Source organism: Zonotrichia albicollis, chromosome Z (genome assembly GCF_047830755.1).
Source record: "Zonotrichia albicollis isolate bZonAlb1 chromosome Z, bZonAlb1.hap1, whole genome shotgun sequence".
Taxonomy (NCBI): Eukaryota; Metazoa; Chordata; class Aves; order Passeriformes; family Passerellidae; genus Zonotrichia; species Zonotrichia albicollis.
Genome location: NC_133860.1, coordinates 70,101,935 through 70,126,598, shown reverse-complemented (window position 1 = coordinate 70,126,598; position 24,664 = coordinate 70,101,935). Strand labels below are relative to the sequence as shown.

The window sequence follows — 24,664 nt, the reverse complement described above, 5'->3', positions numbered from 1 at the left end:
ATGAAGTCTGGTTTTTTTCTTAGTGATACAAATGTATGTCTAGTTGCACCAGAGCTTTTAATCTCCTTAAACTGAACTTTTCACCATATATCAGTGTAGCTTCTCTTTGTTTTGTAATATATCATACTAGTGGAAAAATCTTGGAGGGGAGAAAAAAAAGCATCATGTTAAGAGGAAGAATGTTGCATAAAAGTGTTGCACAACGTGGGAAGAATCAACTCACTCCTGTCATTGATGATTATTATTCTTTGCAATGTGTTTGCTACACTAAATCTGCCTGGTGATCTTATAGTAGTTAGGATCCAGTTTTGTCCTCTGTGTCATTTGCATGAAAATACTGCAAGCCAGTTGCACCAGAAAGTACTTTTGCTGATGAAATCTAAATGTACAGCCTGCAGTTCAAAGAAGGCCTTTAGTGCAAAGCCAGTCCTGTGGCTGTGGCCAACAGTGAAACTGTGATTATACTCAGAGTTACCAATATATCTTACTTAAGTCAGTGTCTGTCCTTTTCTTTCCTTTCCCACAAAAAAAAAAAAAAAAAAAAGGCAAAAAAGTCAATTTCAGTAAAAGATAAGAGCATAAAACTGTCTTTTTCCCATTCTAGTACTCATTTATAGCACATCTTCTCAATCACTATGTTAAAAGTAAAGGAACAAAATATTTCAGCTAACATATACAGCAAAGATTGACAGGCAAAGCCTGGTAGCCTTAGAAGGAGATTTCCTAAAATATTTCAGTAGATCAAATAACTATCTAACCATGAAATCAAGGGAGGTTTGATAATTGTGCATGGGAGTACCTTTATATCTTATTATGATGTAAATAAATTTAGAAACCCAAACTGCGTATAGGCTTAGGTGCTATGAAATGGTAGTTGGTACAGTGTTAATTTAAAATTAACAGGCAGGACTGGAAACAACCTGAGATACAGAGTAACAAAAAACCACTTTGAGTTATAAGAGCAAATCCAAAGCTTGAAGGAGCAGAACTTTTCTTCTCAAAGGTGCTACAAACAGTCTCAGTGGAGGGAATTGTGCCTTTGTTTCCCACATGGGCTGGAGGGAAAGGGCATCAACAGAGAAACATGGTATTTGAGATCAGTAATTTGAGAACAAAACAAAAAAATAAAGCCATTTCATTCTGTGCATCTCTGTTAAGTGTTAGTGCAGTTTGATACCAGCTGAGAATTCTCTTCAGCCAGCTGTTTTGAGTAAGGAGTTACCTCATGGAGCTAGCCCTTGCTTGTAGCAATGACAGATGTGAATCTGAAGTATCATTTAGCTCTTGATGAGTAGTCTTACACTTCAAATTTCCATCCTGAAGTGAGGAGGCAAAGCTAATTCAAGAGGGTTTAACAAGGCGAAGCACCCTTGGGTCACAACCTCATGCAGCACTACAGGCTGGGACAGAGTGGCTGGAAAGCTGCCTGTCAGGAAAGGACCTGGAGGTGCTGGTCAACAGTGCCTGAACATGACCCAGCCCAGGTGGCCAAGAAGGCCAACAGCATCCTGGCCTGTATCACCAACACAACAACGTGGCCAGCAGGAAAGGGCAGTGACTGTGCCCCTGGACTGGGCACTGGTGAGGCCACACCTTGAGTGCAGTGTCCAGCTCTGGGCCCTTCACTACAAGAAACAGACGGAGCAAGTCCAGAGAAGGGCAAAGGACCTGGCGAAGGGTCTGGAACAGAAGTTGTGTGAGGAGCACCTGAGGGAGTTGCGGGTGTTTAGCTTGGAGGAGACTCAGGGGAGACCTTGTCAGGCATTGCAGCTGCCTGAAAGGAGGGTGGAGCCAGGTGGGGGTCACTCTCTTCTCCCTGACAACCAGTGACAGGACAAAAGAAATGGCTGTGCGAGAGGAGGATTAGGTTGGACATTAGAAAAAGTTTCTTCTCCAGAAGTGTTGTCAAACATTGAAACACAGTGCCCATGGAAGTAATGGAATCACCATCCCAGAAGTGTTAAAAACACATGTAGATGTGGTGTCTGTAGTGGTGTAGTGGTTGAGCGTGGTGGTGCTGGGTTAACAGCATCCAATGATCCTAGTGATCTATTAGCTTTGTCATCGAGTTTTAAAAGACAAACTCCATTACACACACACACACACACACACATATATATATATATATATATATACATACACACATTGAGAATATTGACACTACCTAACTGTGAGGATTTGTGAATGTAAAGTAGTTAATTTTTTAAAAACATGCGGAGAGAAAACATTACGAAAACAGAAAATGAATAAATGTAATTAGTGGGGCAGGGTGGTTTCAAACCATCTTTTTGAGAAGGCTAAGGTGGAACATGTAAGAGTTTGAAAGAAGGTTATTAATGAGACTTTGCCTCTCAGTTTGTTTTAACTTGGTTTGTGCTTTCAGAGTGCACCATTTGAAAAAAAAATTAAATAGGTGTCTAATGGGATGTAGCATCAACTAAATTGATACCTATGATACCTTGAGAAGAATGGACCACACTTGAATGTGTCCCTATAGCATTTTCAGCCAACTATTTACCTATCTCAAAGATGCTCCTCTTTAGGTAAGACATTATTTTTTTAAGCGGTATTACAGTACTTCAGAACTTTAAAGCTTATTGAAGAACATAAGTTCAAGAAAAAAAAATCCATTTCAGGCTAGTTTAAGTTACATGAAAATGTCTTTTATTATGTGCTTACACTTAGGATCTAATCTCTACCATAACCTTTCAGGTGTTCTTTAGTGCAAAGCATTGAAAGAAAAATATATACTTGCAATTTATATAGGCTAAGAGAGAAGCTTTCATGCAGACTGAAATTATTTGACATGCACTTAGACAATCCATATCTGTTGTCACAGAGAACAATGACAAGCTACCTGAAAACACAAGAATACAAAAGAAAAAATATCAAATAGGGAAATCATAGATAGGGACTAAGTGTTACTTATTTTTTTCTGCCTTCAGCTATGGTGAAAGGTCTTTATGGATGCATTACTGCCTTCCTGATTTACCTGGCAGTTACACCTATGTATTAGAGACTGAGACCTTCATGATTTGAGGATAATTATTTTTAAAAGTTGTTTGTCTGCTAGAGATCAAATACAAACTATGGATATTATAGCTGTCTGGGGAATTTTTATATATAATTGCAAAGTTGCTCTCTCTCTAAGCCACCTTATCACTCACGTATGGTGCTTACTTTAGGTCTAAAATGAGCTCACACAATAATTTAAATGTGCAAATACTCTTTGTATTTGCAAACTTGTATTCAGGCTTTTGGTGCAACCCCTCTCAAAACTAAAGAAACTAAAGTTATCTGAGATCCAAAAATGGAGAATCCAACAGCCTGGCTCAGTGGTGCCTTTCCTGAGAAGGTCCTGGCTCCCTGCTTTTCCTGGCCTGCTTCTTGTCGCTTGTAGGCCCTCCACATTCCTAATCACTGCCATACAGCCATCTGGGGGCTTAAGAAATTGTCCTGGTTACAGATCAACCATTTCTTCCAATCTGAGAACCAGATAATTCCAGAAGCAAATCTGCTCTCTCTAACTGCTTCTGTGTTTACACTTCACCCCATCATTGTAGTGTCTGAATGCCATGTCATTTGACAAGCCTTACATAGTTCCATCTTGCCAGAATTAAGGGATGTAACTCACTAACCATTATATCTATCTTAAGGAAATCAAGGGGGGGGGGAATAATTCCCAGTTAATGGATAGTCACACAAGATGGCCCAGTACAATACACGAGGCTCCAGTACAATACAAACAATAAATACGAACCAAAATAACACCAGCTCTTACTCATCTTTCCCACAAGAAAAGAAGTGGATTCAAGTGGCTACCTTGTCTGATTTAAAAAAGCAGCTCTCAGGGTTAGGGTACAGTGCACATGAACTATAATTTTAGCTACTGCTGAAGACAGTGGTTGAATGGTTTTACCCTTGTTGGCTTCCTGAACTGACTCATCTCACCACTTCACTTATGCAGTTTGCTCTAGTTTTTATGCACTGTTTACCCCTCCAAATATGACAGTTGTACCCTATCTCATATATCTGACAGCATCAGCATTAGCCAGAATGTGTTGGTTTACTTTGTTTGAGTTTGCTAGTATTAGATTTGAGGGTAATAAGTTTAAGGGCAGTTATGTGATACTGAGGAAGTGTTTTGTTTAATGACTTGGCACAGAGCTTCTGGGGACAGACAGTATAGAATTCCTGTAAGATGCAGAAATTCAGCAATTTCTACATCAAGTCTGTTGTTGCAGATGCTCAATGCTCCTGTTTGAGCATTTCTGCACTGCTTTTCAACAAACCTCCAGTGCTGAAGATGAAGAATCTCTGGGAAAATATGACTTCCAGGCAATAATTTGCTTTATTTTTAAAAGTTCCTCCATTACTTCAAGCCTGAATTGAACTAGTTTTGACTTTCACACAGCAATTCTTCTTGTACTGTTGGTCCCTTGGCACTGGTGTCTATTCTGTACAACTGTGGAAACAGCACAAGAAAAAGCACTTTTATAATCTCTTATTTCACTATTATCAGTCTTAAACATTGCTGAGAAGATGTACATTCCTATAAATCTTCATAATGTCTTCACCTCTTCCTAAGGTCTCCAGAGAGAGCTGTCAGGGCAGACACCTTAGGTGTACCTATAGAATTTGTTGCTCTGCAAGGTTCATGTAGTCACACCCCCAAAACCTAGAATGATTTTGTTTTTCTGAGAACAACACACTCAGCTTTATGTGTACTATGCGGAGCTGAGAGGGAGCTGTGGGGTGGAGTTTGCCATTATCTGAAGTGCTAGAAGATGGCCACAGCTGGACAAAAAACATCAGGTGATTGCAACCACAGCATAGGAGTGATACCAAGATGTCTGTTCCTGGATGCTCAAATGATCCATCAGCCTCATCAGCAGACATGTAATCTGGGATGATTTTTCTAAGATTTGACTGGTTTCATACTTTTTTTGCAGGTGGAAAGTAATATTCTGTGGGATCATTTGGGTATAAGTTGTCAAAGCAATTTGCTTACAAGGTCAGAGTGGCTTCACTGCATGTTGAGAACACAGGAAAAATGGAGTCCAGGCTTGCAGGACATGGCTTGCACCCATGTAAGCCATCTGGTTGGTAGCAAAGGCTACTCCATTACAATCTCATGTACTGTGAAGGCTAAAGGGCATGCTTATGGACACCTCCAAGCCTATGAGAGAAGCTTTGTCTCAGCATTAAACTTCCATGCTTCCATGCACAAACTCTACCTTTTCAGCCTTAGAATTCCAAAGATATTTGTGACCTTCAGTGAGAGAACCCTGTAAGAAAACCAGAAAGAAATCCTATCAAGTGCATTTGTTTTAGGTTTAGGTATCACCAAAACTTCACTAATTATTTTACCCTAAGTGTAATACATATTAAACAGGAACTGACTTTGCTCAGTGTGACCATACTATCCCAAAACCTCAGGACCTTCACACACAGGACAAGCCCCTACAGGACAGCAACATTACCCTCCTACCACATCTCTGGCTGCATAGTGTATGTGCTGCAACACTCTGCAAATGTACACATAACTAATATTATATCTAACAAAAGTTTATTAAATATATTAATAAAGGAATCATCAATGTCCCCAAAATTTCCTAGAAAGAAAAATCCTGGAATATCTTTCCTGGCTTTCATGTTAGGTATGAGTTAGTGATGAAATAAACTTCACCATCTTTAAATAAAGTTGTGTGCTACAAGGCTTAGTAAGTTTCTAAGATATTCCCATAGTTTAGTCACATGATAATACCAGCTGCCCCATACAGCTGCACGAATGTGTGTTCTCACAGCCAGTCATGATGAGCCTCCTTTTCTGTGTTGCTCACTAGCAGCAGCAGCTGGGATGACAAACCTCACAAGCGTTTAAGACAGTAAGCAAATTTCATGCTCTGAATTTCCCGGTCCATTAACCTCCAGCTGTCTTGGCTCAGTGGGACATTCTACTACCCAAAAACCTCATCACACTCACCAACAGGACAAGCCCTACGACCAGCAGCATTGTCCCGAAGAACTCTGAGGCAATGATAGGCTCCCACAAGACAAATTCCCTTCATAGCCCAGTCTTGGCAGAGGAGCTGAGTCCTGCCCTCTTGCCTTCCAATTCTGCCCTTTTACAACAATGAAGGAAATGATTCAGAGAAGAAGAGGCTAAAGTCAAATCCTGTTATGTGTTTCCCATGGTGACATCTGTAATCCTTCATCTTTATAGGTACTCTTTATAGTCCTTTAGAGAATAGGGACTGGGTAAGCACTCTGCAAGCAAATCATGGCTTTGTAAATATGTACAGTCCATGACAAAAATTAACTGACTACTCCAGGCATGCTGATGGCACACACCAACTGCACAACTGTGAAACACAGTGTGCCAACACTCTCTGTAAACTGCTCTTTGGTCTGCTCTTACATATTGTACTGGAAAGTCTTGCTGTCAACATGAAGTGAAGCCCTTGTGAGTGGAGGTCAAATAACAACATTTTCACATGAAAGAGACCTGGCACAAAGTAAGCTTTATCCTATTGCAACATTCAAGAGCTGTTCAATTGAGGATTACTGCTTGCTACAAATTAAATTCTACTACAGTGTCAGAAAAGGTCCTCTCAGCCTTAGATTCCCTTATTATGATTCCCATTATACACACTGTAGCCTCCTGGCTTTATGGACATTTCTTTTTGGAAACGTGTTTTAAACATGCACCATACACGCTTTAATATTATAGATGGGGATTTCAGATTTACTGATTCCTTTTGTTTCTCTGTTTTGTCTGCCACATTTTCTAAAACTCCCTTCTTTTCCTGATTTAGACAATGTCTCCTCAAAACCAAAACATCTCGTTGCTGGGTACATTTCCAAGATTAGCCAGTCCTGCTAACTCCTGAGCAGTCTCCTGTTGACCTGCACACGGATTGCGACACAATTCAGCATGAATTTGTGAGACACAATGTGTATCTGCAAAAAGTGTTCATTAATGATACCAACAGGCTTAATATATGCGCACTAGTAAGAAAGGTGCCTATTACCTTTCACTTGTAATCATTCCTCCCATTTCCATTTTCTTGTTATCTTTTTCAATCTTATCCAATCTAAACTGCAATCTCTTTGGGATGATTCTTTCATTTATCTATTCACTATGACAATAAAAGAATTACGCAGAACTAGCCACAAAATCAGGGGTGGAGCTTCTTATCACCAAGTTTCACATAGCTAAGTATTGAGCAGGAGGGAGTGGATTTTGGCAGGCTAAGGCAAAAAATAAATGGGCTTATCTTTGTCCTGCACTGTGATAAATCTTCCAGCCATGTAAAAGTGTCATCCAAGACCCAGATCTTCAGGATGTGAAAACTAAATGAAATATGAGTGTAGAGTATGAATCACTGGGAGCTGAGTCATCGACACAAGGAGTTTTGTAATATTAAAATATTTTCTCTCTTCGAAAAAGATCCTACTGAGTAAATACTTCAGTATATAATACTGATCCTGAGTAAATCAAAACCTGATTTGCTTATAAGCACATTTGAAACCAAAGCTCACTCACCCATGAAATCTACATTCCCAGTGCAGCATAATAGGAAATCCACATTCCCAGTGCAGCATAATAGTGCCCTGGTTTACACTGGTATCTTCCAACTACCAGAACAAGTACCAGCCACAGCAAGAATGTTCATGTTAGCAAAAAAAAAAGGGAAATTGCTTGATCAATATAAGACTGCACAAAGCACAATGAAGGATGACATGAAGATCAGGGAATGGAGTAGCTGACTTATTTCGAAGAGTGAATTTTATCTTTGCTTTCTTGTATTTCAGTGTCTGCAGCATCAGCTGCAGGTAGGGACATAGCTACCCTCAGAAAATGACCATCAAAACTGAAGAAAGTCTTTGCTGCTTTGATTTTTTCCCAGCAGAAACAAAGATCTATGTTCCCCGTGTGTTCCTGTGCTCTGTGTAATCTGTGAGCTATGAATTGCTTCTTTGCCTCTGGATGCCTGCCAAAAGAAATTATAAATGGGATTACTTTGTTGCTCAATCTTGCTCTTGTAGCTTTTAGTAAAGTGCTGAACTTCCCAAAAGACATTTTACATTACAGGTGCTTCCTGAGTTTAACAATCCACCACAAAAGAACAGAAGGAACCTTTTAGCTCCCTTCACTACCTGCTATCTTATAGGACAGCTTAAAGAATAAAAAAGATCAAGAAGTTTTCTTTCAGGTAAAAGTTAGATAAATTATTGTTATAGCGAAAATTAAGTTCAAATTTTAAAAAACCCACAAAAATAATAAAAAAAACCAAAACAAAACAAAAAAAAACCCCTAAAAAACCACAAACCAAACCAAAACAAAAAATCCCAAAACCAAACAAAACTGTTTGAAACTGTGGTGTTGCCCATCAATTCCAGTTCACGGCACATACTAACAAGAAAATTTCTTTGGCTGAGTCTGTTGTTAATGAATAATCAAGGTATGTCTCTTTTACAGCTGAGAGTCTCATTCCTGAAAAGAACAACACAGTTTTGGAATAATACATAAAAAACAGGACACAGGCATGGGGCGCAGTTTATTGAAAACAGCCTAAAGCTTTTACATTTTTTCTGTCATTTGAAGTACCAAAGAGTGTTCTTTCTTGTTTACTTCATGTTAGATAAACTCATAAGGGCAATAAACACACCAGAAATATCTCTATATGGACTTTTAGCTTGCTTTTTTCTGTTCAATTTACAAAAATACAAATTAAGCATTGTTAAGTTTGCATCTCTGAACAGAAATTTTAGTTTTATACTTTTGCTGTTCAAGAGTTCTCTCCAATAGTAATTCTTTGCTCTTGTCACCCTGCTCAGGTAGGGAGAGCTGGCGGGACTGAAACTTCAGCTGGACTTCCTCTAAGTACACACAACACACATTATGAAAACATTCCCTAATTTTCCAGTGCCGTGCAAAAGCTATGACCAATGTCATATTAGTTACTAACCAATGTCATATTAGTTGCATGGGAATTCTGACAGTTTTGAAACTTCTGACAGTGAGTGAGGCACCAAAATCATGACATGACATAACAACATTGCAGAAGACAATATGTCAGAGTCTTGTAACTATGCTCCTGTCCTCCCTGCAATACTGATGGAACATGCAATTAGGCTCTGGAAGTGTAACATCACCAGTGTTATGCAAACACTTATTACGTGACTGTATCATTCTTATACCTGTGCATTACAAATCATGCAGTGCAAGAAGCTTTCTCATTCAAATAACTTACTAATTTTATAATTTAACATCACTGTGTGGCATTGCAAGGAAACTATATACATGATGAATGGAATGGATGAGCATGAGAAAGTGGATGTCAGAATGGGATTACATGGCATGCTGTGAGGGTCCAAGTCTTGCTACTTTTCTGATCTTGAGTTTAAGGAAAGGGTGTTTGATTTTTAAGCATCTTCCTTTATGAACTTGTATTGAACTTCCCAAACAAAAAGTGCACAGCAGTGTGAGTTATTGTAGACCAAATAGGCCCAAGATGGGAGTTAGGAGTATTGCAGGAACTGCAGATGAAGCCTACTAACTAAAGTTGCTCTCTCCTGCTGACTTTCTGTCAACACAAAAATGACCCCTCCTCTCAAATAACAGTACAGGTGTCTCCAGTTGAGTAGAAGAAATGGGCTTAGATACTGCTACTGACACAGAACTGAAGGAGGGTAAATAAGAGGACACATGAAGGCACTGAAAACATATCTATGTACAAATTCATCTCAGACTGAGGGCACTCCCAGCACAAAAGTTCAGATGACATACATAACAGGGACACAATACTCTTGTGAAACAGAAGCAAATGATGCTTGTCACTGCTGCTTGTCACTGTAAGCACAGTCCAGTGGTATTAGGGACACATGACAAACTCTTTCAGACAGCTATTGCCATATGTGAACTCTTTGCTACTGTTACAGCTTCCAAAGCTCTTCCCTAAGAACAAGGTAATTATATCCTGTTCTGACAGTTTATGCATATAAGCTGTTCCAGCTACATCAACAACCTAAGAATTTGCACCAGTTATATCTTCCACTTTTCCATGACTCTAGCGGTTAACATTAAATGCAATGTTTCAGCAGGAAACCAGGCAACAGCACTTTGATTAGTTTCTGTGGTATAAAAAAATCTGACCTGCTGTACTGCAGCAAACATAAGAAAGAACTCCAGAACAGAACATTAATTACCCTCTCACTACACCAAATAATTTGTTCAATTACATTCATAAGCTGAAACTTGACTTTAAAACATTTTGCAATAATTATGACACTTTGATCCATGATTCTGAAAGCATTTTCTGTTGTAATACATTACTCAAAGTCAGGCTTGGATAAGAATAAGAATTGGCATCAGAAGTGAGAAGACGACACTTTGATAAGGCAAAGCACATTGATTGCACACTTTTAGTTTTACCTCTGTTTCTTGGGCAACTAACATCCTCAAAATTGCCAGTCCCCAGAGTATATTAGACGCTGTCTGTTAATAAAATCTTGTGGCTACCATCAGTAACATACATTTTAGGACCTTTTCTTTAAAATAATCTATCCCTGCTATGAAGTACCTATAGAGTCTATTTTTATGTGATAATTTCTTTTGTTTTCCCCTTAAAAAGTACCAAACCCTTGTCACTAGGTTTTACACATCCACATAAAGAGAAAGCATTGGTGCTTACAAATATTTACTAAATGCCACAATTTGGAAAATATTTTACTCAACAATGCTTACAATGTCAGCAATACAACACTTCAGTAAACAGTGGGTGATGATTTTTCAGTAGGTAAACTTTTATGGCTTTTTAATGTCAGTTCAAAACAAGCCTCCCTCTGTGGTCTATCACATGTGGAAGATGAAGCCAAACAGATGACAAAAGTATGGAGAAACCAAGTAAAAATGCCCAGCAACTCATAGATGTTTTGAAATGTTAAAAGTAGCTTCCTATATCAAATGCCTTTACATCCAGTCTGGTCTCATGTCTCCTCCAACAGCCACCAATATGCATTGCATCTGCTGACAGAATAAATAGATAATACATGTTGGTCTGGCAACACCTAATGACTGGTGAAAGGTGAAGGGGAAAGAAATAAGTTTGTCATTATTGGTCCCCTTGAAGTTTTCTGACCATAATGCTGCCTTTAACCCCCACAAGCTGTTTGAAGGATAGTTTAAAAATTGTAGCCGGAATATTATCAGCATAGTCCCAAGCACAGACATCTTGACATCTCCTGAACTCAGATAAATTCTGAGCTTGATCATTATGTCAAAGATTCTGTCTAGTTAGAAAAACTGAACTCTCCTTGGAACTACCACTGCTGTTACAAAGCCTTGAAATACTTAATTGCAGAGCTGTACTTATTCTAGCTCTTAAAAAACATATATTTTAAAGTCTAGTTTTTAGAGGCCTTACCCTATACCAGACATCACAGTTCCTGAGCGTATTCCAAATACCCATTAGTGTGCTATCTGATGTATTACATCACAGCCTTGCAAAAAACTGCAAATCCATGTTTTGGATTTTAATGCCCAAGAATCTGTCAACACCTTAACAGTATGGAAGTGTTCAGTGAATAGTTAAGCTTATATAAAAAGAATTCACAACCAGCTGTTAGTCCTTGTGAGATCATGATGTCAGTCCCTGCTCACTGCCCATTGTAGTACAGACTGGGACACCTACCTCATATACAAAGAATTTGTCATTGCAGGTTCTTACTTCCTTAGACTCTCCTACTACAAGTATTTATTCAAGGCCCTCCATTTTAACAATCACAGGGGGCTGCTGATTCCTTTGACAGAGAGAAAGACCAATTTAATTTTGTTCTTTTTTCTCATTATTGCCTGAAGTGCTTGACAGAAAGAGCAGGTCATCCTTCCAGCAGCAGAGATAGAATTATTCAGTGTTCACACTTGCTCCCCTGCCCTCCCATTTGTAAGCGCAGTAGAAACTCCTGAGATGGTATCTGAACTAGAGTCCTGTCATTAATCTGATAGTTAACTGGCTTTCAGAGCTGGAAGATACTATGACCTGTCAAACTTAGTACGCGGAATGTCAACAACTTGGCTTCATTTCAGCTCCGACTAGAAGATGTTGAGTCTGACTGTGACAAGAAAGCATCTGGAGAAGCTCTCAAACATCTCTGAAAATCCCATTTATCCAGGAAAACTGCTCCATCATAGTTACAATAGCCAAAACGTTCAGATAGTTTCTAGGTACACCTGTGCTTTTCACTGCAACACCAGAAATATCTTCCTGCAATTCCTACATGAAAAAAATATTCTTTTCTCAGTGATTTAGTGCATATCAATGCCATTAAAGCCATTTAGAACAGGCTACAACAATGCATTCTCCCTGTTCAGGAGACTTATGAAAACTCATGGGATGTAACACTTCCTACCACTATCAGCATCTCTTTGTTTCTGTTACAGTTTTATATCCTGATTAATGTATTTTGCCAGGTTTAACTGAAGTGCTACTGTAAAAAATTGCTAAACATTAGCCAAAGTCAAGACATCTGGAGACACAAATCATATTTCTGTTATTTACTACAGTTACTAATTTTATGTGCAAAAATGTTCAGTAGAAGAGATCTCCATATTTTAACCCATACATAAGTCTCCCAAGTAAAAAAGCATATGTCACTCAAGCAAACAGATTTTTACTAAACTTTTACATTAGAATGCAACACTTGATAAGCTGAGCCTCACAGATTTGCTTTAGCATTCTATCAACTACCTCAGTCGACAAATACATCACAATTATTTGGCTTAACAAATTAAAATTTCAACTGTTATTCAAAATGTGTTAATTTGCTGTTCATTAAAAAACCAGCGACAATAGGAATAAATACTGTGACTTTAATTAATAAATACTGTAATGCTGAAGCACTTAGCTTCTCCATGTCCAAATCCCAAGACACTTTGTTCAAGATGACTGCTCAAGATGTTAGGGCAGTTTTGGTCAGCCACAGACCTGTCCTGGAGAGAACTATTCAAGCTATTTACAAATACTTACTGAAGTCAAGAGAATAAAAAAGCTGCAGCTTATCACCAACCCCATGTCAGTACTATGAATAGCCTGACTGTTGCCCTTTTTATTAAGAATTTCATTAATACCTAAATTTTCACAGTTCTGGATACACAGGAGAAAAACAAATGTAAATGCCTCAGCTCCATCATCAAATGAGCTCACAGAAACTAACAACCACTACAAATATTTAGCAAGTGCAGAAAATATGCATGAAACAATGCCTGAGAGGCTTAGTTAGTGTAATAACCACACTGAGACTTGGAAAACTTTCTTCAGTAAAGAGAACCACCCAATAACACATGCAAATTTTGTGTTTATCTTTGCTCCTTTTGCAGTTTTCTGTTTGGTTTCCTCCACTTAAACACAATATCTGGTTTCATATAATTCCTGTTTGATTTGTTATATCACTAAGGACATTGCAGATGTACCTTCCCTGAATCTGGACCTCTGTATTTCACAGCATTTTACTCTTACGATAATTCACAAACGTTCTAAAACCTTAAAATTCAATCCCTGCTTTCCTCCTGTTGCCTTGGCTATATGTTGCAGTGAGACCTTCCTAAAACACATAGTAGAGGAGTGTATCCTCGACCTCTTCAGCCACCCTGCTGTCAGCATGTTGCCTCCTTTCTCTTTTCAACCCCTCACCTTTCCTCTACTGGCAGCTTGGGTGAAAGACGAGCTCTTTCTCAGAAGGTGTGGATGTCCCATCCCAGTAAGTGTTTAAGGCCATTTTGGATAAGGCCTAGAAGTGTTTAAGGCCAGGCTGGAGAGGGCTTTGAGCAACCTAGTCTAGTAGAAGACAGATATGCCCATGGCAGGGAGGCTGGACTAGAGGATCTTTTGAGGTCTCTTCCAACCCAAACCATGCTGTGACCGTATGGTGCAGGTATCACAGAGTCCTGCAACATGACAGTGTCCACTCACACATCACAGTGGAGCAAGCTACTATTGAGCTTGTAGAGGAAATGTTAAACATATAGCGTTTCCCAGCAATGATCCAGATGCCATCTGGGCTTGTGTAATTAAGCATTAAGTGCAGGTAGTCCACTGATCTGGTCCAAGAGCTGCAGCATTTAATGGAGGACAGTATTTCAGATGTGTGTCTCTACGTGAGGTGCTGCCCTTAAGCATTATATATTAGCATTATATATTTCCATTAGGCAGAATATATTTTGCCATAACCTGGCAAAAGTTTAAGATGGCAGAGACAGGAATGACAGCATGACAACACAGTAAGGAAGACAAGGATGTTGAGCTCTTTTTAATGGCACATGCTCACTGCAGAATGGTGTTTCTAGGCCAGAAATGCAACCCAGGACTGCTGGGAGTAAACCATCCAACTTCACACTTTGCATGTATCTGAGTTTAGAGACAGGCTTGGTAGCTAAGCCCTTCCCCAGCCTGAGCAATGAAACACACAGCACTCCTCCATGCACTGAAATACAGAGCACCTATATTGACTGTACAGGGACCCTGACAATAAACTCCTTGAATTAAACAATGTATGTCTCTTCCTAGTGATTAAAAACACACATGGCCACTGAAAGGTCCAGAATTTCTTAAGCTTCCTACCTGTGCAGAACAGAAAGGACTGTTCAGATTTAGACTCAAGTCACCATAACTAACTGTCCCAGGAATTTTTGGAAATATTGCTGCAGTTGTGTCAGACAGGTAAGTCACTTCACTGAGAAACACTGCAACAAGTATACCTATTTTGCCTTGTACTTTCTCTGAGGCAGTGCTTTATGCTTTCACCACATTTCTCCAGCTACTATACCTGTGGCAAAGTATTATACTACATTATCCCACTACAAAATGTCTTAGACCAATTTTTTTAATGAACAATAACAAAGCTTTCATCTTACAGGTATCACAGAATAAAAACATTTCACTCCTGTTAAGTTTTTATGTGTCTCCAGGATTGTCGGTGGCTAGCACATCTTTATAAGGTCACTTTTAAATGAGTTTCCTCGACCATGCACATGGGCTGGAGTCACCTTCTAGTGTCACTCACTGTGGTGCCTACTCTGGTTAGTACAAGGCAAGGTTTGCAAATGTATTTCAAAAAGCATTCTTAATAATACAATGGCATTACTTATTTACTTGAACTTCTTCCAGGGCTTAGTGAGATACATGTGACAGAAGTATTCTTCATACCAAAAAACAAGAAAGAAAAAAAGGCAAAAATATTACCTAATACTTCCTCCTCAACAAACAGGATTTGGAAAAACAAAATCTTTAGTGTTATATGCCAATGACCACATACCATAGATACATGGTTTTTCTAGGAAGATGGAATGATAATTTGCAGTATTTGGGAACTGTTAAACAAGTTCACAAAACTTCTGTGTCAGCATAATCATTTAGTTGTCATGAAGTTTTTATTTTCTCTCAAAAAGAAAGCAAATAAAGCAGCAAAGAAAATACATCAAAATTTCATGAAAACATTGTACTTTTATTTCAGGGACTATCACTAAAGCCAATTTCCCTTATGAGATTTTTCCCTTCTGACAGACTTTGGGCTAATACAAAGATCTCTTGAAAGGAGATACCTGGAGATCTGAAGCCCTTCTTTTTCAGTCCCTGTGGGATTTTTCTCCCTACACTTTGCTCTTGCAGGAGAAAACTGTTATCCTAGATGTGTGACAATGACAGCCCCTAGTGGAACTCAGTTATGTCCACAGCAGCCTTTCACAAAACCTCTTTCACAACCACTGCTGGATTTGCAACACATGGGCGTACATTTTTCTACAAGTAATGAATCAATATGGCAACCTGTCTTCATTTTTCACTCACTCTAGTTAGAAATTAGCTATGTGCCCTGTATCATCAAGTTTTTTATTCTTCTCTCATCACCATTTTTAGACTTACACTTACTAACTATATTTTCCAGCTTTTTTTCTGAAATGAAAGTTAGTATAAGGTTTTATTGCTTTTATCATTACGCTAATTCACAAGTTCAAAAAAATCCATTTGTTCTTTGTTTTCACTTGAAGTGTTATGGCATTACTTACTGGCAGATGCTTACTCAGATGCTCTGAGATGGCTTCTAGATAACTGAAGGGGAATTAAAGCCTTCGACAGCAGGTGCAACTCTTGCCTGGTTGTGGAAGTGTCCATTTCTCGTCTGGCTGAGTCTCCTTGTCCTGCTCCGGTGGTAGGATGCACATTGTCTCTCAGACACGCACGGTCTCCTTGAGTCTGTCCCCCAAGAGCAGAGTTCAGCAAGCTTGGTCTGCAGCAGGGGCTGCTCCTGAGGAAAAGACCCCAAGGCACAGGTGGAGTTGGGCAGGCAGAGGAGGGGCTGTGGACAGACTGCTCACACAGGGTGAGAAGCAGGTGGTGGTCTCTCCAGTGCCTCCCCTCCCTGAGAGCATCCCTGCGTCCCTGCAGGCTGCCACACGTGGAGCACATCCCCAGGCTGCATCAGTCTTTTAGGCAGGGCTGCTCCATATCTGGGCTCATGTAGCATGGCTGGAGGCCATGAGCATAGCTGGGGCTTCATACCCCTCCTCAAGTCATGAACACTAATCCTGACCCTAAAGGGAAATAAGGGGCTGCACCAACATGCCCTGGCACAGGGCAGCAAGAGTCCCTGTCCCCTGCCTCAGCAGCCAATATCTCGCTGTGCTTTTCCCAGGAAGGGGAGTGAGCCCAGGAAGCATGCAGGGAGGAGTGTGAACACCAGAACGTTGCAGGCCATGCAGTGGCACTGTAGCAGCTTCTGCACCACGCAAATACGCCCTCACCTTTCCTGTTCAGCCTGGGGCATCTGTGCCAGGGGCCTGAACCTTTGCCAACAGCTTCTCCTTCTCCTGGGGATGGGGTGGGATCATCTTAGCATGGGTAAAACATGCATATTCCAACTTGAGAGGATCACTTCTGAATGAAATATTTCAATTGGAAGTTAGTGGGTTCTGCATTGTGCCTTCTTGGCCTAACAATTCATCTCCTCATTCTCAGAGAACGGAATTAAAATATATTATAAATATATAAATACCAAGAAAACTATCAATTACCAGCATTTGCATTTTTCATATGAATGGAAACACTAGCAAGATGCCTGTGACTGAGTTAAACCCATCCTCAGAGTTAAAAAAAAAAAATGAAAACCCCAGTTACCCCCAATAGCAGTAAAGAAACCATCTGTCATATGCTTTTTATTTAACTTTCTCACTCAATGGAATCTATAAACACTGATGGAATTCCTGGAACTAGAGTGAAAAGCATAAATTTTGTTTTCCACAGAGAAACCAACCCTCATGTGGAACTGAACCTGCAATGAGTTCTTAGAGGAGATGCATTCTTCCAGACTCCCCAAACTATTATACCAAGCAGCTCAAGGCACCAGCTGCAGCATTGCCAAGGTGTTTTGCACTTTGGATGGGCTCTCTGTGGGTATCCACATCCATGGCAAAAGGAGAAGGCATGGACGGACAACTAAATGGCCTTGTGTCACCAACAACAGCAAGGTGTCATTTCAGCGAGCAGAAGTGTTGGACCTATTTACGAGCTATGGTGGTGTGAGGCAGGGGAGGGGAGATGAAGCCTTTGCACAGCTACTCCTGAAATCTTTGTCATTCCAGGGACTAGTCAAGAGTCTGGACACTGCAGAAATCTGACACTAAACTGCCTTCTGAGAAACACCGTTCAACAGGCAGCAGCTTGAGGTTTCCGAGAGCAACCTAGGCAACTACTAAAAGAAAAAAAAAGAAAAACCCAAAAAAACCAAAACAAACCCACTCTTTTTTCCCGTAAGCCGACTGTCACTGACATTCCACTGGTTTTCCGAACATAGAAGAGTAAGTATTTCTGCGTAGTAAGTCGTGGCCTCGTTCTATTTCTCTTCCCCGGTAACAGGCAGCAGATCAGCCGTTCCGATATGATCCCTTTAAAAATTAACTCGGTCCCGTCCTTTTAACTTCTTCTCCCATGCAAGCTGCTACCCGCGGAACAGAAGTAGTTACTTAACTGCTTTTACTTATGCATTTACTGCTTTAAAAATATTTTCAGCTTCGAAAAACACGTAAGCTTTCCTATCGGCCAACTCCTGAGGATTCCTCTTTGTCCATGCAGCCATTAGGGACGCTCTGCTTCCTGAGGCGCTCCGCTTCCTGAGGGAAGGGCGGGAGGCGGGAGCAGCGGCCTCCACTCAGAGGGGAAAAGCACGGCGCGAGAGCCAATCAGAGGGGAACGCTAGGGGAGACCGCCAATGAGAGGGCTGGGTTCCCTGTCCCTAGCGGGCGGGGCGAAGGCGCCGCGGTGCTGAGGGAAGGGCTGTCGTGGCGGCGTGAGGGGCTGAGGTGGGTCGCTGTGGTTCCTTCCTGTTGGTAGATTTAAAAACATTTGATGCTGGCAGAAGTTCCTCATCCAGAATATTTCGTTTACGGAACGTGGTGTTCCCTCGAGTCCTTGGAGAATGAAGCAGGGTCATACTCGTTGTTTTTGGTTTAAAAAGTTTGAAGACTTCCTTGTGGGCTCACAGACTGGTATTTCTAGGTCCCACTTTTTCAGTTTTAAATTGGAAACTTGGAACGTACCTGGACTCAGTGTTTTTTTTTTCTTACTGATTGACACACCCTTAAGGAACTAGTGATACCTGGAGTGAGTACTGAGCAGTTCGCTACTTCTAGCGTATTCATTCAAATTTTATCACTGGGAGTAGTAGTAACAATTCTATAGCCAATACTTGAATTATCCCATGGTTATATTGCTATAAAGAAGTTTTAGTCAGTGATACACATCAGTTATGCTAAGGTGCAGTTCTGTCCACTGCCCTCCAGCACTTAAGGTGTGGATCCATCCCTGCTTACCAATCCCTGCTTGCTCCACTCTCCCACACCAAGTCTGTTGGATGTAGATCTGATGGAGCGCCCAGCAGGCTGTCCAAAGGATTTTCTCTACGATCATGTGATTTTGGCCCACTGCTTCAAGCTATCCACACTCCTTCCCTTAGAAGGTTCCCTTCTACTTTGTTCTCAATATGATTTTGTATATCTTTTTGCCTTTTTTTGTTTCTTTGCCTGAACCTACCTTTTTACTTCTCCTGCACTACTTTTCTCTGTCCAGACTCCATTCAAGTAACCAACTACCCCCTAGTTACCTTTTCCTCCACCATAGAATTGGTTCAAATTCTATTACATTCATGTCTGTAATTGGTATTTCCAAATTTGTAAGGTAGGCAGTTTTTTAGCCTCATGTCCTGATACTTACTGATACATACAGGAAAATTGCCTTCTGTCACAGGTTTTCTTTATGGTGCTACAGTTCATTTTATTAAAATTAAATTACATAATGCACTTTTTAATGTAATTATCTTGAGTTTGAGTCTTCCACCTATTTTCAATTAAGAAAAAGTACTGTATTACAGTATATCCTATTTTGCATTCACACTGTGTCTCTAGCCTTGTATAGTGTTTGCCTTTCTCCTGGTTCCCCTCAGAAGCATCAACTCACTTAGAGACCTGGTGCTCTCAGCTAGCTTATACAATATCTCCTTTTTTCTTGTGAAACTGGAAGAAGGGGGAAAGCCCCCTCACAAATACATGGGGCAGTGGGAAGTTAATAGTCTAGACAGTTGAATTAGTGCCGTTAAAAACAAATTTATAATCCATAAGAAAAATCACTGAATCAGTTAATTTAAGAGTTATTACTTAAGGGAGATAATTTGTATTGCCTACATTCTCTTAATGGTTCTAGAGGTTTTCTGAGAAATAAACACCAAGAAGCATAGCTAAAAAAATAAAAAACCCCAGTTCTTTCAGAAAGAAATCAAATGTTCATGCTCTGTAGTTGGTCTGTTACATCCTTCCAGAGGAAGATTATTGAATGCTTTGTGTAGCCTTCTTCTACAGCACATTCAGTCCATTGTGCATGTGCTAGACATTATTGAAGCTATTCATGTTGAACCTGAAATTCGACCTCCCCTTTCAACATTTTGAGGTGATATGAAAAGTTTTTAACTGATCCATATTCTGTATGTCTTCCAGACAACTGAAATGCTGAGAATATCACAAAACAAGATGTTTGCAGCTTTGAAGTATCACTCAACAGACTATTTATACGAGGTATGGATTTATTGTTTCTCTTAATAGTCTGAACAAAATATAGCAAATTCAGTGAAATTGAGAAAGGATTGTGCTAAAAGATTGAGTGCGCATTAAAAAAGAAAACAAGAATACTTTTTTTCAAATTCTCGTTAAGAGGTTTTTGTGTTGCACTTTGTGGGATAACACCGTGAAGTGATTACAGGCTTTTTTAATAAAAAAATTTAGGTACAATTTTGCACAGACTGTAGAACATGAGTTACTTTTAGTGTCTGTTGCATTTACTTATAATGATTTACTTATTATGCACATACAAGTTTCCTGTTTAGAGCTTTCTTTGGAGAATACACTGTTAAATTAAATTAATTACTTTCTGTAGAAATAATCCAACTTTTTAGCTACTTTGGTGTGTATTAGAATAGTGATAAATAATGCTGTATTCCTTAATGATTGTAGGGAAAAGTTTTTGCAATGTTTTAGATTAAATTCATGGAAAGGAGATTTTTTTTTTTTTCTCACACAAACGATGACTATTTTACAACCTCTTATCCCCAAAGTACCCAGTCATAACTGGTTTTCACTTACTTATATTTTCAAAGAAAGGCCACAGACCAAATACGAGACTTCTCTTGCAGAGGAGCAGAGGGGCACCTTGCCAGAGAGGCCATTTGTGGTGTGTGAGCAGAACAATGTAGCGAGACATGAGGCCTTCAGGAGTTCAGGGGGAGCAGAAGGACACTTGGAGGCGCTCCTAGCACTTAACTGCAGAATTACAGCCTGGGAAGTGGTCCGGCTGTAGCACTTGTGGTTGAACTGCGATCCAAATTATGAAACATCGCCCACATGCCTTTCTTTAGGGTACAGCAGCTGTTCTGTATAGTGCCTGTGTCTGTCCCTGCTGTTTTCTTAGATTGTAGCAACCAGAATTTCTTTTTCTGTTGTAATTCCTGCAGTATGCAGTCTGTCATGCAGTGTTTGTGTGGATATCTTCTCAATGTAGTTCCATTCAGCTTGATCACCAGTTGTTTCCGTGTTGTCTACAAATCAAAAATAGGTGTGTTAGCAAAACATGTCGTGGGCTTTATGCAAAAGAGAATTACATGGCTTTTCTTGCCCGAGTTTTGAGGAGGATGGTTCTGACATCAGGACAACTGAAAACTTTTAGAAGAGAAATGCTGAGGGACCTGCTGAATGGCTGCTCTGGAGCAAAGTAAATCTCACTCTGTGGTGCTACCACAAGGGGCCCATGGATGTTGTATACATTTAAAGGTATACAGATCTGACTGTGCAAGGGAGATGCTGTGCTCGGACTGCAGTATCTGGTTCCACTCTTGTGCCTAGTTGCTGCCGTCTAGAAAAAGCTACATTGGTATTTCCTCTATCAATTGCCCTTGACTAAAGCTTCCAGGTTTTAGGAAACACTGAAATTCAATGACCTGATATCAAACTGCTTCCTGCGCATAGCTCACTCAAGTGGATGCAGAATCCTGCTCCTAATATACTTGTTATGCACTTATATCAATTCCAGGTGTAGTTTTTCCAGCTTCTCTTTATAAGTATCTTTGAAGAAAGATACTTTCAGTCATCCTAGACACAAGAGTTACATGCTCCTGAGTGTTGTAGGTGTGATTGCAAAGTCATCTTGGTAATGCAGGTTTTTCTAGTGTTATAAGAAAACAATACATGCAAACTGAATAGAACTGGGATAATATTTTTCAGTTGGAAGAAAAATGTGCAGAGACCTTTATATTTTCTTGATAAACAGGGGTAAATATGTACCGATTGAATGCTACAGCTATTAATAATGGCCTTGAAAAATACTTTTATATATTTGAGAATGTCAAGAAAAATTGTGTTTTATCAGACTTTATAAAGTGAACTAATCTAGCTTAAACTTTACGCTTTGAACTGTTTCATTTAAAATATTTTGTAAAATGCACCATTTTCCTGATGTAAGGCTATTACCTGTGATAATAGCTCTAGGATGTATTTCTTCCACTTCACAGATATCAGTGACAGAAACAATTTTATCTATTAAGCTAAAGTTAGCCTCAGTAAAACTACAAAGTGGTGTTTCAAATTTCTTTCTGATCTCTGTTTTATTATTGTATATACTTACTTGTTCAACAGCTTCTACAGTAGCAGTAGCATTCTTCTTTATCCTATGTGTCATTTGACAACTTTTATGTGCTAATTCTGACAGCTTCTTTTAATGAAAAGAAGGGTTATCCATACCATTTCCTGTTCCTGTTATCTCTATTAGGAAATTTACTAGCTGCCCATTATTTTATGATAAATGCAGTTGTTTCAGCAGTAACTTCAATACTGATTACCTAAACTGATACATGGCCAGTAACATGTAGAAGACATTGGTCTAGCTGCCCATAGTTGTCTGATTCTGTCTTGTTTATTCAGAATTTGTGAAAGAGATCAGTGAGGAAATGCCATGCTTTTGATTTAGGCAAGAAAAACTCCATTGGATCAGATCTGTTTTTTCACAAGAGCCTTTTAAGGAAATGATGCGATGATGGCAGGAGTTTTTGGATTTTTAATTAAAATTAACTAGCATTTACAGAATTGTAACTATCCCACAAAGGATTAAATAGAAATTGAAAAAGGATTTGTATTCATGCAGTGGCAGTATTTGTTTTCATTGCTTCCCATGTGTGTATTTGTTTGTCGATGTTGGTTTATTTTGGTTTGTGGTTTTGGGATTTCTTTGACCCTAGGTTTTCTCTTTTCTTATAGGAAGGTTTGAAAAGTACACCAATAGCATGGTTAATCTGGTTGCAGTCCAAATCAGTGAAATATTTCAAATATTTGTAGTCTGTCACCTGAGATTTCTAGCAGTACAGGCAAAATTTGGCTTGACAGCATATGTTGGAATGGCTGGGCAGTTCTGAGAGCCGAAGCAACACAGCTGAAGTGAGGCAATGGGTTTACAGCTAGAGAAAAGTTTCTGGTTTCATTCACTATGTTGTTCCACATGACTATAGCTAGTTCTCTTTTCCAATATGCCTTTAACTCCGCAGACTTTTAAAGAACAACTTCTTTCTTCTTCTTTCTATAAACTCATTAAACACAAATGTGTAAGTATAATTTTTCTTTGCTTCCTGAACTCACTGGTTATTCTTTGGTTCTGTGCTCTATTGCATAAGTACTAGGCACGGGTTTCTGTGACAAAAGAACTGTAAGGTAGTTTATTGAACTTGGATTCAGTGAAAAGTTACTAAACTTGCCACGTAAAGTATTTCATTCCAGAATTCAATTGATTACTGTCCCTGGTTTTAGAGAAAATGAAAGGCTTTAAAAGGGCTTTCATTAGCTCATAATGACACATGAAAGACAGGAGGCCTTAGAATATTAAAAGCACTTGAAACAGCAATAGTAGGAATGATTGTTTCTGGTCAGCTTATCCATATGTCCATTCAGGGGACCATTCCAAGTGTTAAGATAGGCACTTGTAATTGCACATTCAAAGCTTAGTTAAAGTTTAGCTAAGTGTATGTTCAATTCTGCATATTCAGACAAGTAGATTAAAAGTTAAATAGCAAATCAGGTAGATGTTAGTATCTTCTCTTCAGAAGAATAAAACCCTTGAAAGCTGTGGGAATGTTTGAAGAAGCAGTACACAAAAAGAATGGAGCTATCTCTCTCATGATTTTATCACATGCCCTTTTTTTATTCAGAGCATGGCAAGGCAGAAGTTTTCCATCTGGAAATTATCCCTTTGCTTTCCTCCCTGTTTGCATCAAGATGAAAAGTATCATCTCAATGGACTCTTTGCTGATGATAAGTATAGGAAGCCATGGACTAGAAGTATGTAATATAATCCTTAAGTTTAGTTTAGATTTACTGTAGATTAAAAAAAAAAGATTGTGTTTATCCATAATAAGATAAATCTGATAAAAAAATATTCCAGACATAGCACTATGCCCTTTCTTATACTTCTTGAAGGTAGAACATCTTCATTGTCCAACTTGAGGCAAATGGGTAATGGATATTTATTTGAGTATATTATTTTATATGAGGCATCATAAATGAGATGACATTTGATTAGTTTGTAGAGTTCTCTGGATAGATTTCTTTCCAGAAAAATGATTATGGAAGAAAAGCAATGATCAGAGATAAGTAAAATACCAAACCTGATTAGCTGGGAGAGGTTTGGAAGATGATGCTGAGGTTATGAGATGTGGCAAAAAAATGAGGTCTTCGAATGACAAAGGGAAATACATGCATAAAAGTGTTTGCATCTTTCTTGTGCATTTGTATTACCTTTGCTAATGGAAACTAAAGGTGTTGTTTCTTCTATGCATCATGTGGAAAGTTTGATTAACCTCTGCAATAATTTAATCAATATATAAAAATTAATTTTAATATTTTCTGCATGAATGTTTTTCTCCTTTTCATCTTAGTTGGTTCAACACAGAACATGATGGCTATTTCAGTATTGGATCAATGGAAGAGAAGTTTACCTGTGGAGGATTTCCTGGAAAAGTCAGTAACTTTAAGTTAAAAACATTTATGATTTCTTTGATATCACTCAGGTATTTTGTGATTTGTGCA

At 39.2% G+C, this 24,664-nt stretch overlaps 1 protein-coding gene and 1 long non-coding RNA gene across 3 annotated transcripts in view; one reads left to right on the top strand and one right to left on the bottom strand.

The window, feature by feature from the left end:
- Positions 1-590: 590 nt before the first annotated feature.
- On the bottom strand, positions 591-18,175 carry LOC113460059 (uncharacterized). 2 transcript variants are annotated; one of them, XR_012578010.1, is made up of 3 exons: positions 16,067-18,175; positions 7,550-7,997; positions 591-5,288 (listed from the first exon to the last, which is right to left on the bottom strand). It is a non-coding gene; the product is annotated as an uncharacterized LOC113460059 (long non-coding RNA). The 2 variants fall into 2 exon arrangements; XR_003381737.2 differs by lacking the exon at positions 7,550-7,997 and having other exon boundaries at positions 591-4,465; positions 5,238-5,288.
- Positions 18,176-18,322: 147 nt separating this feature from the next.
- SHOC1 (shortage in chiasmata 1) overlaps positions 18,323-24,664 on the top strand; it is a 48,417-nt gene continuing 42,075 nt past the window's right edge. The window contains exons 1-4 of the mRNA XM_026797108.2: positions 18,323-18,355; positions 20,042-20,119; positions 23,788-23,917; positions 24,514-24,595. Coding sequence (XP_026652909.1) covers positions 20,051-20,119; positions 23,788-23,917; positions 24,514-24,595 — 281 coding nt within the window. The 5' untranslated portion in view covers positions 18,323-18,355; positions 20,042-20,050. The remainder of the gene's footprint in view (positions 18,356-20,041; positions 20,120-23,787; positions 23,918-24,513; positions 24,596-24,664) is intronic.